The sequence below is a fragment of the Gossypium hirsutum genome, chromosome D03 (genome assembly GCF_007990345.1).
Source record: "Gossypium hirsutum isolate 1008001.06 chromosome D03, Gossypium_hirsutum_v2.1, whole genome shotgun sequence".
Lineage (NCBI taxonomy): Eukaryota > Viridiplantae > Streptophyta > Magnoliopsida > Malvales > Malvaceae > Gossypium > Gossypium hirsutum.
The window spans coordinates 49,675,775-49,690,729 of record NC_053439.1 but is presented as its reverse complement, the minus strand read 5'-3'; the positions used below and the strand labels follow the sequence as shown (position 1 = coordinate 49,690,729).

The window sequence follows — 14,955 nt, the reverse complement described above, 5'->3', positions numbered from 1 at the left end:
AGTCTATTTTCAAGAGAAACAAACGAGAACATCATCTGAATCCCGTACGAAGAGATAATTAATTTTTAGTGAAGAAGGGAAAGAACTATTAGACAACAGAACATAAGTGACTTTAAAAAATAAACTGTACTTACTAAACCAAAAATTCTGAAAATTTTATGGTAAGAAGATATGTGAGTCTAGTTTTATGAAAAATTAGCGGATCCTAATTTGGAGTTCTATAACTCAAGATAGCTCAAGATAAAAATAATTTAGTGACTATGACATGGATAGACAATATTGAATGTATATAAGTAAATAGTGAAATTATAGATAATGTTACTTATAAGCGGGTTATAAACATTAAGAATGTGAAATAGAGTGAAGGTGAAGTCAATACTCATAAGTGAATGATTTTACAATGACAGATCGAGAACCCGAAGCAAGTCGAGGAAAAGAAAAACTAGTTGATTAGTCCCTGAACTTTCACAAATTATGCAAATCGACCTAGGTAAGTTCATATGGCTGAAATTTAATGATTAAATGTTAATTTCATGAATTATATAATGTATGATAAGATATATTTGTTGATGAATTGAGAATAAAATAACAATGCGAAAACCGAATAAATGATCAAATTGAGCGGAACGTCAGATTTGAGTACTTTCGATCAGTAACAAGTGATAAGTAGTAGCTTCAGCTACACTTATCTGATCAGTGATAAGTGATTTAGCTACACTTATCTGATCAATGACAAGTGACAAATGACAAGTGATAAGTGACAAGTGGTAGCTTTAGCTACACATATCTGATTAGTGACAAGTGACAAGTGATAAATGTGATCCGTGTAAGACCGTGGCAGGACTATGGCTTCAGAAAGTGATAAATGATCATACGCAAGACCATGGTTATACTATGGCAAAGTGGAAGTGAAGTACTCAATTTTCCATAACCGTTCCCTAATTTAATTATGGGTGGTAAGTGACAAATGAGCCCAAAAGAATTATAGTAAATGGATAAGTGGTAGTGAGTTTATACCAGGGGACTCACCAATGATTATGGTTGATAGGTAAACTTAGTAATTATGTATAATGTATAAGTGTATGAATGTTTGGTAAGATTTATGTTTTATGCCTATGAATTTACTAAGTTTCTATAAGCTTACTTGAGTGTATTCAATGTCTCTTGTAGATTGACGTGAAAATATACGGAGGATCGGATCAACACTGAGGATCACACTATCCAGATTATCTCCGGTAGCTTTTGTAAATTTCCTTTTTGATTTATATGGCATGTATATGGTTTGATGATTATATAAATGCCAAAACTTGTTTAATGAATATGTATTAAAGTAAAGAGTGATGAATATGTTAAATGGTATAATTATAATAGAAGTATTATTTGGTATCAAATTGGTTGAATTGGATTGGTTGGTTTGGATTGGTCTCTGTCTTAAAATTGCAGTGAAGGTTGGATATTTATAAAGGGATTATATTGAGTTCATAAAAAAAATTTGGAATTTTGCGAAAAATTTCCTATGGTTTTGATTTAATCCCGGTTTGATCCCGAAGTATGTTTTGGGCTTTGGAGACCCCTCTAAAGGACGTCATTATATGTTTAGGTAAATGAATTGTAATTAACTCGTAATAACGGAAAATTAATTCGGTAAACTTCGGTAATGCCTCATACCTTATTCTAGTGACGAATACGGGTAAAGGGGGTTACATTTAGTGGTATTAGAGCCCGATTTAGCCGGTTCTTGGAACATGTGTGATGTGTAAAGTGTTTAGAAATACATGTCATATAAATCTATGATAGTATGATGTGTATGATCCGATCTAATATTTTTTATTTTTATAGATACTCTCCGATTATAAAGATGTCAGATAGACCTAAACGTACTGAGCAGGAAGAAATTAACAGTAGAATACAGATTTTTGAACAAGAAACAAGCAGTGATGTTTCGATTTCCTTAATGCAAGAGAAAGAATGAAAGAATATGATTTATAGGATTATGAATCAACGGTATACTGAAACGATGCAAGAAAAAAATCAGACTTAACCACCTCCTCCCCCTACTGCTCTATCAATGGTACCCCTTGTTGCTCCTCCACCTCCTACAACGACTGAATCCTGTAAGCGTTCTCCATTGGAAAGGCTTAGAAAACTTGGAGCCGAAGAATTTCGAGGAAGGACTGATGGTGACCCCGTCAAAGCTGAATACTGGTTATAGAGTTTGATCAGGATTTTTGAAGAAATAGCTTGCTCACCAGATGATTATTTGAGATGTGCTGTGTCCCTATTGAAAGAAGAAGCTTATAGTTGGTGGGTAATGATTGAGGCCGTGGTACTGATAGAGGAGATTTCTTGGGAATTTTTCCAAAATGAATTTAAGAAAAAATATGTGGGCAGACGGTATTTGGATAAAAAGAAAAGGGAATTTCTCGACCTACGGCAAGGAAATAAATCAGTGGCTAAATACGAAAGAGAGTTTGTCTACCTCAGCAAATATGCCTAAGACATTGTACCTACTGAAGAAGAAATGTGTACTAGATTTGAAGAATGGTTAAATGATGAGATTAGAATGATGATTGGGGGCAATGAAATACGGAGTTCGTAGTTCTGTCAGACCGTGCTCAAAAGCTCGAAGAAGTATATAACAGAAAAATGCAGCGGGATCAGAAAAGTAAAGAGTCATTCAAAAAAAATGCAGCGGGATTGTAAGACTTAGAATAAGCACCTTTTTTGAATGGCTCTTTACTTTTCCCATCCCGCTGCATTTTTCTGTTATATACTTATTCGAGCTTTTGAGCAAGGTCTGACAGAACTACGAACTCCCGTATTTCATTGCTCCCAATCATCATTCTAATATCATCATTTAACCCTTCTTCAAATATAATACACATTTCTTCTTCAGTAGGTACAATGTCTCGGGCATATTTGCTGAGGTAGACAAATTCTCTTTCGTATTCAGCCACTGGCTTATTTCCCTGCCGTAGGTCGAGAAATTCCCTTTTCTTTTTATCCAAATACCGTTTGCCCATATATTTCTTCTTAAATTCATTTTGAAAAAATTCCCAAGAAAGTTTCTCTGTAGGTACCACGGCCTCAATCGTTTCCCACCAACTATAAGCTTCTTCTTTCAATAGGGACATAACACATCTCAAATAATCATCTGGTGAACAAGCCATTTCTTTAAAAATTCTTTTCAAACTCTGTAACTAGTATTCAGCTTTGACGGGGTCACCATCAGTCCTTCCTCGAAATTTTCGGCTCTAAGTTTTCTAAGCCTTTCCAATGGAGAACACTTACAGGATTCAGTCGTTGTAGGAGGTGGAGGAGCAACAGGGGGTACCATTGATAGAGCAGTAGGGGGAGGAGGTGGTTGAGCCTGATTTTTTTCTTGCATCGTTTCAGTATACCATTGATTCATAATCCCATAAATCATAATCTTTCATTCTTTCTCTCGCATTAAGGAAATCGGAACGTCACTGCTTGTTTCTTGTTCAGAAATCTGTATTCTAGTGTTAACTTCTTCCTGCTCAGTACGTTCAGGTCTATCTGACATCTTTATAATCGAAGAGTATCTATAAAAATAAAAAAGATTAGATCGGATCATACACATCATACTATCATAGATTTATATGACATATATTTCTAAACACTTTACATATCACACATGTTCTGAGAACCGGCTAAATCGGGCTCTAATGCCACTAAATGTAACACCCTTTACTCATATTCGTCACTGGAATAAGGTACGAGGCATTACCGAAGTTTACCGAATTAATTTTCCGTTATTACAAGTTAATTACTATTCATTTACCTAAACATATAATGACGTCCTTTAGAGGGGTCTCCAAAGCCCAAAGCATACTTCGAGATCAAACCGGGATTAAATCGAAACCATAGGAAATTTTTCGCAAAATTCCAAATTTTTTTTATGAACTCAATATAATCCCTTTATAAATATCCAACCTTCCCTGCAATTTTAAGACCGAGACCAATCCAAACCAACCAATCCAATTCAACCAATTTGATACCAAATAATACTTCTATTATAATTATACCATTTAACATATTCATCACTCTTTACTTTAATACATATTCATTAAACAAGTTTTGGCATTTATATAATCATCAAACCATATACATGCCAAATAAATCAAAAAGGAAATTTACAAAAGCTACCGGAGATAATCTGGATAGTGTGATCCTCAGTGTTGATTCGATCCTCCGTATATTTTCACGTCAATCTACAAGAGACATTGAATACACTCAAGTAAGCTTATAGAAACTTAGTAAATTCATAGGCATAAAACATAAATCTTACCAAACATTCATACACTTATACATTATACATAATTACTAAGTTTACCTATCAACCATAATCATTGGTGAGTCCCCTGGTATAAACTCACTACCACTTATCCATTTACTATAATTCTTTTGGGCTCATTTGTCACTTACCATCCTTAATCAAATTAGGGAACAGTTACGGAAAATTGAGTACTTCACTTCCACTTTGCCATAGTATAACTATGGTCTTGCGTATGATTACTTATCACTTTCTGAAGCCATAGCCCTGCCACGGTCTTACACGGATCATATTTATCACTTGTCACTGATAAGATAAGTGTAGCTAAAGCTACCATTTATCACTTGTCACTTGTCACTGATTAGATAAGTGTAGTTGAAGCTACTACTTATCACTTGTTACTAATTAGAAGTACTCAAATCCGATGTTCCGCTCAATTTGATCATTTATTTGGTTTTCGCATTATTGTTTTGTTCTCAATTCATCAACAAATATATCTCATAATACATTATGTAATTTATGAAATTAACATTTAATCATTAAATTTCAGCCATATGAACTTACCTGGGTCGATTTGCATAATTTGTAAAAGTTTAGGGACTAATAAACTACTTTTTCTTTTCCTCGACTTGCTTCGGGTTCTCGATATATCATTGTAAAATCATTCACTTATGAGTATTGACTTCAAATTTAATCTATTTCACATCCTTAATGTTTATAACCCGCTTATAAGTAACATTATCTATAATTTCACTATTTACTTATATATATATTCAATGTTGTCCATCAATGTCATAGTCACTAAATTATTTTTATCTTCAGCTACAGAACTCCAAATTAGGATACACTAATTTTCCCTGAAACTAGACTCACATATCTTCTTACCATAAAATTTTCAGAATTTTTGGTTTAGCCAATAAGTACAGTTTATTCTTTAAAGTCACCTATGTTCTGCTGTCTAATAGTTCTGACCCTTCTTCACTAAAAATTAATTATCTCTTCGTACGGGATTTGGATAATGTTCTCATTTGTTTCTCTTTAAAATAGACTCATTTAGGATTTTAAATATATAAATTTAAGCTCCTAATTATTTTTATTTAATTTTTTATGATTTTCCAAAGTCAGAACAGGGGAACCCCAAACCTTTCTGACCTTGTCGCACAAAATTTATTATATCTTATGATTTATAATTTCATTGCTTACACCGTTTCTTCTATGAGAAGCTAGACTCAATAAGCTTTAATTTCATATTTTATTCATCCTCTAATTCGATTCCCAAAATTTTTGGTGATTTTTCAAAGTTAGACTATTGCTGCTGTCCAAAACTGTTTTAGTGCAAAATGTTGATTTCCATTTTGCCCCAAATTTCACAGTTCATACAATTCAGTCCTTACTCAATTAACCCCTCTATTAAGATAATTTTTCTCAATTAGTACTTTACCTACACATTATAAGTTATTTTACAACTATTGAAATTCAGAATTTCCACATAAAACCCTAACTTCAAACTCTTTTACTATTAGGTCCTAAACGTTCACTTTCTATTCAATTCTTTCAATAAAATCGACATATAAACAATTTAAAGCTCTAATTTCATACTAAATCATTATATACTTCCAGCACATACTCATAGCAACTTTCAATTTCTTTCATAGAATAAAAAACTAATAAATTCAACAAGTGAACCTAGTTGTAAAAGTCACAAAAACACAAAAATTTCAAAAAATAATCAAGAATTGAACTTACTTGCAGTAAAAATATGAAAAACTAGCTTAAGGAAACCCTTCTATAGTGTTTTTTCTGACGAAAATACAAAAAAATAAAGAGAAATCTAGATAATTCCACTTTAATCCTAGCTTTATTAAATAAATTTTACAATATTCCAATTTTGCCCTTAATTCTCCTTATTTTCTTGCTGATTTCATGCCTTTCCCGTCCAGCCCAAATAGACCTTAGGTCTATTTTCCTTTTAAGCCCTCTTTATTTTATCATTTAAGCTACTTAATCATTTCCCATAATTTTGTATTTGTTACAATTTAGCCCTTTTTATTTAATTAACTATCGGAATTTTAAAATTTCTTGACGAAACTTTAATACCAACTTTTTAACACTCCATAAATATTTATAACAATATTTATGGCTCGGTTTAAAATCTCTGAGGTCTGGATACCTTATTTTCAATTCTAATTATTTTAATATTTATTTCTAGTACACCATTTACTATTTCAAAAATTTTCCTAACTTCACATTTAACTTATACTCACTAAATTAATAATATTTTCTACTCATTTGTCGAATTTAGTGATCTCAAATCACTGTTTCGACAGCATTGAAAATATGCCTTGAAGTTGTGCTTCCTACTATAGATCACTGCGGCGCATCTTTGATAAACAGGACTGATTTTTTTAATATACTCCCAAGACCTAAGTTATTGACTCTTACTACATTTGAGATTAATCCCTCAAAAAATTCTTTTTTTTTATATTTTTTTATTTCAAAATTCAGACTCCAATTTTTAATATTATGAATTTTTTCCTGTTGAGAGTTGTATAATATTTTGAAATGAAAAATACAAAGTTTGATAATTATATTACAGAAAAACGTTTTCGACTTGAATTTAACAAAAACTTGAAGATCGGTTATCCAATGAAAGGCAGGAGATAAAACAAAAAGTTGGTTTCAAAGTGATTCAATAAGGGAAACATCAAACAAGTTATGAATAATATTTGCACCATGACTTGTTAAAATGATCGTGGTTGCAGAAAGATTCCCAAAAGAAGAAATACTAACAGTAATGTTAGAAAAAATTGTTTTCAAAATATTACAATGACACAATATATGACGTAAAAGTAATTCTATTCATGTAATAAGTTGCACTAAACAATCTTTTAACTCTACAAACCAATCATTTTATGCAACTCACCTCTTTTTGATGCCTCATCTTCCAAGCATTTCTATTTTATTTTGACACTACAAATGGCATGCCATACAACAGGCTCTTGGGATTCCCTGACGGCGGTTAGTAGCTTCTAATAAATGATTTTTTTTTTCCTTTTAAGAAAGTGTCCAAATGGAAGCATGTGGGGAAGGATTTGTTTGTAACCATTTCTGTATCTTTTTGAAGGTCGAAGTGTGCATTTACAGACAAAGAAGGCTGTAGAAGACTAGTGGTATAAAAGCATTATCGAGTTGCGTTGTGTAGGCCTCCAACAAACCACTTGTGGTCACGGCTATGAAAATAGGGAACCAATTCTGTGGAAATTGGAATTTAGGTCGTCACTATATCCATTATGTATCAATAATCCAAACATTAAACCATGCCCATGGAACCATATAGTAGTGTTATATATGCAATTCACGTAACATAACAGCAGTGTTATATAAGCACATATAACAATAACAGAAATATCCTGAAGAGACATGTAGGATGAGAGAGAGAGAGAGAGAGAGAGAGAGAGAGACCTGAGTTAGAAAGTAACCGGTAGATGCCAAAAGTGGAAGCAGAACAGAGCAAGCAGCAAGGACAGATGTTATACCAGCTGCAGTGCCTTCAATAGTTTTCTCTGAAGAGTAAGAAATTTGCTAGAATTAGCAGGTATGTCGTAAAGCCCCTCAAAAGAAAGCTTAAGCATTAAAAATTAATAAAAGTAGAGATAAAGAAAGAAAATCCTTAACTGCCAGTTTTGCTCCACCTAAGGACACCATACTTGTGGCCAACCATTGATGCCTAAGCATAAAAGCAAAATGATCACATATTTATGATCCACTTGGAAGGAGCACCATGCAGGCAGCCAATTTTATTACTTCTTAGACCTTTTCATATTTATACATCTGCTAATTCTCAATTATGTTTCAAATTATTTTGTAATATAGCCATCATAAGTTCGACCCCCCTGGGGTTCCCTCATAATGGCACTAGTGATGGTGCAGTCCTGGTGGTTCTTTTAATCCTTTATAAAATCGCTAAGACTTTCCCCTTCTCTCTCTTTTTGGATTGGCTCGGAGTAGAATGCTTGCCTAGGTTTAGAAACACTGGCCACGTTTGCATGGGGATGTAAGCAGTTCATACTGTCAATTATTTGATATTGAGCAAATCCAAAATTGTAAAAGATTTTAGTTCAAGAGCCAAATTTGACATCAATGAAAACCAAAAGAGCAGCAAGTGAAAACATCATAATAATTGTGACATGTAGCACAATATCAACAAGAATTAATAATTAGGATCCGAATGCGACCATTTTCTTTATTAAGTAAAAAGTAAAGAACATGCTAGCAAAATTATTTGAAGATGGAGAGGGAAGACGTGGTAGAGAAGAACAAACATCCAAGAAATTTAAGGCCACAATGGCAAAAATAGTAATCACACTCACCATCGTATCTCCAATGCCAAGGCTTAAAATTCCAGAAAAAGGGGTAAGAGGTCGATCATTGAACCCAGAGGACATCCAGATAGGAAGTGCACATCCCAACAATAGTGAAAAGTGGCTACATAAGCAAAAAAAGGGACCTTATTTAGGATTGCTTGCAACAAATATATGCAATTTAGTTTCCAGTAATGGTTAAAATGTCATACCTGACAATGATAAGATCTGAGTCACGATGATCAGTAAAGGCACTCATAAATTGATGTACAAGTTGCCCTAAAGGCCAAATTCTCCAAACCTGGCTACAAAGGAAAGGTTACATCAACCAAGAAACTTCTAAAAAACCAGCAGTTCCCCAGTACATTAGTGAACATAAACCTTGACTGTAAATTGTAAGGACTAGGATATGGTTGCTAACTTATGACACTTGCAAAAGTATTACCCTTTAAAATCCTTAACTAGTGAACATTTGGACAAAAAATAGAGCAACTTTGGCTGACATAATTACTTGATAAATTGTCAACTACAAAATATTTGCGAAGTTTAGTGAACTTACTCGAATGATCTCTAATACCAAGAAAACAGCCAAAGCAGCACCAAATGCTAGATCAAGAAATTTTGGCTGGAAAAAGAAATTATAAAGTCAATATGACATCTAAGCAAGTAAGTACAAGGACGAAGGAGCAAAAAGTTGTTAAATAATTTATACATGATACTCAAGTGTATGCTCACCTGGTAAATCAGAGCGGGCAAAAACATTAGAACAGCCAGCAGATGGTAGTACTTCCGAAGAAGAATCCTCTCAATCTTACTATTCTTAGAAATGTTGTAGAACCTCAAGACAGATGCATATATCAAAACCAACCAGTAGATACATAGTGAAAGTCTTTTAAAAGGTTCCGAAAATATAAACTGGAATATCCTGTTAAAAAAAGATGATGTAAAGATGAGATAATTGGAAAGTTGGAGATAAAGCAAGCTATCTTTATTTATAACAATAATTCTTTAAAGTCATGTATTAGCATAAATCAGTTTGCTCTTTTCTTTCACTATCCATCACCAGAGCAACATAGGATCATCAAATACCAAGGCAAGCAAACCAGCAATTCCATAAATAATATCTATATACATCACCAAACAGTTAAATTTAAAGTCACCAAAATTTCTTCATAAACATCTACTTACCTCCATATCAGATTATATTACAAACACCAAATGTGAAGGGGATAAACAAAAGTTGTAATGAGAAAATATTTGAGCAAAGTTATACCATAGTACAGGATGTACATCAAAATCTAGGACAATCATCATCCAAGATGGTGCAACTGCAATCATGATAAATCCAAGGGAAGTCAAAAATATAAGAGGTCTCCAAATTTCTTTTCTTTCTCTCGATTCAGAGTTGTTAGCTCCCCAGAAGTATTCCCATAAGTGGATAAGAAATTTAAATACTGCTGAAAAAATAAGAAGTCCAAGCAGCACACCCTGCATATAAAAACAACTCTTACCATCCGGCTAGACCATTTATGAAAGTTTCAACACTTGAAGATCCGTACCTGGATAACAATACCTATCTCACTTCTTTTAATTCCATATCGTATGGATACCAACTCTGGTGGAATCAACAATCTACAAACCTGTTCTAACAATGTCGTTAACATTAAAAAGCTAAGCCTGCAGGAGATTTCAACCATAGCATGCTGTATCTGTATGATAAAGCAGCTCTAACCTTTGAAATAGTACATGCCAGCATGTCACCAAAATAGAGTACAAGACCTGAAGTCACCAGATTTGCTTCCCCTGCATTATGAAGGGACACAGAAAACATTTCCATTTTGCTCAATAACAAACATTTCAGTCATAAAAGTTGACATAAAGAAACAGTAGCATGAAACAAACCGATTGAAGCACAAAATGGGAATGTAGAGAGAAGATGTTGAATTAATTTAACTGTTGCAAATCCATGACATAGCAACCACAGTAACTTTAAAGCTGTGTTAAATCCTGTATGCATAAAAAGGAAACCATTGGTTACACAATGCAAGAAACCAATGCTAATTTAAACCTTCACAGCTTACCCAATGCATGAATCGGAAAACATAGAACCATGACAGAACAACTAACTCACCAGTATGAGATATTGTGGCAAGCGATATACAGCAAACAGCTGAATATAAGATGACACAGCTTAAGCTAAACTTCGCATCCCAAACACTACAGGAGAAGTGGGGATTCTTGTTGTTGGCAGCACACCATGTAACTATGAAGAGGAATATAAGCACACCGCAGCTACAAGCCGATGCAGCCCAAAATTGCATTGTCATGTGTTCAAGCTCTATATACAAAGTTTAGAACACAAAAACATCAAAGTAATCCATACTTTTATTATATATATCTATCCCCTACAATTCCTTGTAGAATTCATTAGTGAACCCATAATTTGTCATTTAAAAAACTGCTCCTGAATCTTTTTCGAGGCAGAAATGAAGTACCTCCAATCTCAATTTGTTGCAAAGAGACAGCTCTGGAAAGCTGGATCAATTTCGATAGCATTACAGTTGGCAACGTAACTGCTCCTAATATTATTCCTGATGAAGCACCTGACCTAACAAAACAAACAAAAATTCAAAATTTAACATTTAGAAATTAAAGAATTTAACGAATTGAGATTCTCTAAAACCCTAATTCTCGAATTGAAAATCTTTTTTCTTTCTTTTTCGGTTGTTCTTACCTGGTTTTGAAGAGGGATGGCGAATCGTCGACGCGGATCTCGACGACGAGGGAGAAGAGGGAAAGGAGAGAAAGTGAGAGCGCGTGGGGAAGGAGGGCGAGTGGGAGAGAGGACAAAACACGGAGAACGAAGATGAGAACCACGGCTCTCTCTCCGTTCATCGCCTTCGACGGCGAGATCGCCATGGAAACGGTGACGATTCTACACGGGAATCGATTGGATAATAACTAATAATAAAAAAAGTAAATAAATAAAATTATCTTCAATTGTTGGATTTTCAGAATTCGGAAATCGAGGTCCATCGGATCGAATTTTGCTAGACCCGCAATTTTGTTGGACTGTGGCCTGGCTATGGGACCCACCTTCTTGAATATTCTTTAGCCCAGATTTACTCAAAATTTTTTTTAATTATAAAAGTGATAAAGTTTTAATAGTAAGCGCAATTTTAGTTTAAATCATATTTAGAATGATAAATATTTTAATTATCAAGTCAATGCATGAAAATTAATCCACTTAATTTTTATTCTCTAAATTTCACTCTCAATTTTATACAAATATTTCGCGGGAATTAAAAATTTTATATATAATACTTGTTTTTAAAAATTATTAGTATATAATATTAAGTTTTGTATAATTTATTACTACACCGATTACTATATATATGATATATACTCAATAGATAATTATTCACATTATTATTAATATATTTATCATTATCAATTGTTATTACTAATATATTAATGTTTATGTTAGTATACACTTAATTAAATGATAAGTTTTGTATAATTTATTATATAATAATATTATATGATATGCATAAACTCGTATATGTATATTGTAATAATTTATTAATATTAATATCATGTAATTATATAATATTTAATTTTATATTTTAATATTATTATACTCATTTATATAATAACCACGTACTCATTTATGCTATTTAATTTAATATACATTGCATATTACGTGTACCATTAGTTAATTTATTATATATATTTAGACTATATACTTATTCAATTCTTTTATCATATTTTAATTATTTTTGTTGTATTTGTATCATTTTGATTAATTTATTCACTTGAATTGCATTTTAATTATTTATTATATATTTGAATTTGAATTTTAAATATTTTAAAATCTTATTTTCTTTTAATTTTAAAAAATGGATATATAGATAAATTGCATTGCCATGTGTTGATAGGATAAGTATGCCACATGTAAAAAATTTAGGCTGTCATGTCATCTGGAAAAAGGGAGGGGGCGGAGAATATTTGGTAAACACCACAAACAAAATTAGGAGTTGGCAAATGTCCTATAAAGTAATAGTAAAATATTAAAAAAAAAGGTATGTGGCAATTTTTTAAATATTGTTGGTGGAATAAATATATAATACCTCAATAAACTTAATAAAAGGAAAAAATATAAAGTTATTAAACATTCAATTAAAATAGCATAATTGTTTTTAAGAAAAAAAATAAAAAAATTATGAAGATTTTTAAAATGGGTTTGAACAGAGATAAAATTGATATTGATAGTTTGAGATAAACTAAATTTGAATAAATATAAATTATACTAATACAATGCAATAACCTGAGCCAAACTCGATAGAGATCCACTCATAAATAATAATAAATTGGTATATTTGAAGGTTGATTTTTGGTGTGTAAGGTACAAGCCTCTTACCCCTTTGACAATTGAGAACACACTAGGTGAGGATTTTGGAGTCACATGCAAATTTGGAATTTACATCCATTGCTTCATCCAAATTTGCTAATAACTTCGTTTGAAGGAAGAAAACGACATAGAAAACCTCTTGGGATTTTGCAAGGGCCAATCGAGTTATTAGAATATTAATGATTTTTATATTTGTTAATTAATTAATTTATTTTGATATTAGGATAAGGGATAGGAGTTATACGGTTAAATTCGTATTAAACTAGGAAAAAGAATTGTATGAAACTATAATTCCACGTCATCCCTATCCCTTTCTAATAAGAGAATGACAAATCAGATTTTTCCTCCTAATTTTTATCATTTTTAGTTGAATTTGAATTTTTTCAGGAGGAAAAAGCTAAAAATTAGGAGAAAAAGTCTGATTTGTTATTCTCCTGTTGATGTGTAATCACAGTTTCATGCAATCTCTACTCATCAAACTAATGTCTGACAAGAGCTTTAATCATCATTCCATATAGGTCAAGACATATTTCTATCATTCTATCTAGTATAATACATTAATCATTTATAACCAAAATATTACGTATTTAAGTGTGTTTAAACATATATATTTTAAATTATTATAACAATGACGAATTATCAAAATTTCTTAAGTTATACCAAATTTTTTAATAATATACCAATACCAAAATGTTTAAGGTTTACACAAAAGCCTAACGCTTTAGTTAGAACTTTTGTAATACAATATTTTTGTAGCGCATAATAAAATTTCACTAATGATGATAGATGATTTTAAAGTACGGAAACTCTTATTAGAGATGAAAAGGATAAATGGACTATAGGTTCCTATCGTCACAAATCTCGTGCAAACAATTTAGAAGTGGAGCTTTGGGGTCTTAGATAATTTTGAACTTGCAAATATATGAATTTGTTGAACCTTATAAATTAAAGTCGATTCATGTTGTGAAAGTGGAGATGAGGGAGTTGATTGAGCTACTAATGACAGCTGAAGAACATGCTCTACAATTTCTTGGTGAAACAGGAGAGAGAAAATGTATGTTGCATATAACCAACAACTTTGCTTGAACGAAGATAATAAGGGTTTAAATGATATTTTAACATCTCAAAACCCAAAAGCCACAGCACCTTTCTCTAACTTTTTCGTTTGTCTCTAAAAGCATTTCTCCAAAATGTTTTTACATCCCAAACACACCGTGTTTAGGGTTGCTTCTGCAGCCCAAAAGTGCTTTTGGGACTCAACAAGTAATCCCGGACGTAGCCTTAGTCTTATATAATGAGTCTAATAATAAAATTTTACTATCTACTATTGTTTCTTACTGCAGGACACTCGAGGGACAATCAAGTACGTCTTTCGTGAGAAGAATCGATACACAAGTGCTGATCTTTTGTCTAGTTGTACCATGCCACCTTTAGGTTTGTTCGAATGATGCATATGGAGAACTTTTGTACTGAACTGTTGGTTAACTTTTAATAAAATCGAGTTCCTTTTCGCACCCAAAAAAAGATATACTAATAATAGAAGCCGCCTTTATAATGGCTATGGCTTCCTATACAATATATCACCGATTGATGACTTCATTGAGTCCTACCTTTCTGGACTTACTTAAGACCCCATCTCATCATATTTAATTATACGAGCTCAAGTGAGTTAAAAATATCAAAGATGATTATTACCAACAACATTAGTCAATGAAACTAAAGAGTAGTAGAGCTATTCAATCCTTCAAAACTCTCTTATTTCTACTGTTTGCATTGTTTACATATTGTTGAGGAAGAAAAAACATTGCTGAATTTCTGTTAAACCTACCGATGTTCACAGCTAAGAAGCTGCCCATGCTTTCACTATAAAAGTTAAATTTGATCAA

At 32.4% G+C, this 14,955-nt stretch overlaps 1 protein-coding gene across 2 annotated transcripts; it reads right to left on the bottom strand.

The window, feature by feature from the left end:
* Positions 1-7,064: 7,064 nt before the first annotated feature.
* Positions 7,065-11,693, bottom strand: LOC107927146 (dolichol kinase EVAN). Of its 2 annotated transcripts, XM_016858152.2 has the most exons (14): positions 11,393-11,690; positions 11,154-11,266; positions 10,790-10,996; positions 10,561-10,665; positions 10,391-10,461; positions 10,218-10,298; positions 9,932-10,146; positions 9,394-9,583; positions 9,218-9,283; positions 8,871-8,959; positions 8,668-8,782; positions 7,973-8,024; positions 7,760-7,860; positions 7,065-7,549 (listed from the first exon to the last, which is right to left on the bottom strand). In XM_016858152.2, exons 1-14 carry the CDS (start codon positions 11,575-11,577, stop codon positions 7,436-7,438), a joined length of 1,704 nt encoding a protein of 567 aa, XP_016713641.1. In that variant the 5' UTR covers positions 11,578-11,690; the 3' UTR covers positions 7,065-7,435. The 2 variants fall into 2 exon arrangements, with proteins under 2 accessions (XP_016713641.1, XP_016713642.2); XM_016858153.2 differs by lacking the exons at positions 7,065-7,549; positions 7,760-7,860 and having other exon boundaries at positions 7,973-8,365; positions 11,393-11,693.
* Between the last annotated feature and the right edge of the window lie 3,262 nt (positions 11,694-14,955).

Bases quoted from the DNA above. Each gene is read 5' to 3' on its own strand.
- LOC107927146 (XM_016858152.2), bottom strand. From the start codon at position 11,577: ATGGCGATCTCGCCGTCGAAGGCGATGAACGGAGAGAGAGCCGTGGTT. The intron at 8,783-8,870 runs GTATGACATTTT...TTGCTTATGTAG, and splicing joins TCAGATCTTATCATTGTCAG to CCACTTTTCACTATTGTTGG. The intron at 7,550-7,759 runs GTCTCTCTCTCT...CAATTTCCACAG, and splicing joins CCGGTTACTTTCTAACTCAG to AATTGGTTCCCTATTTTCAT.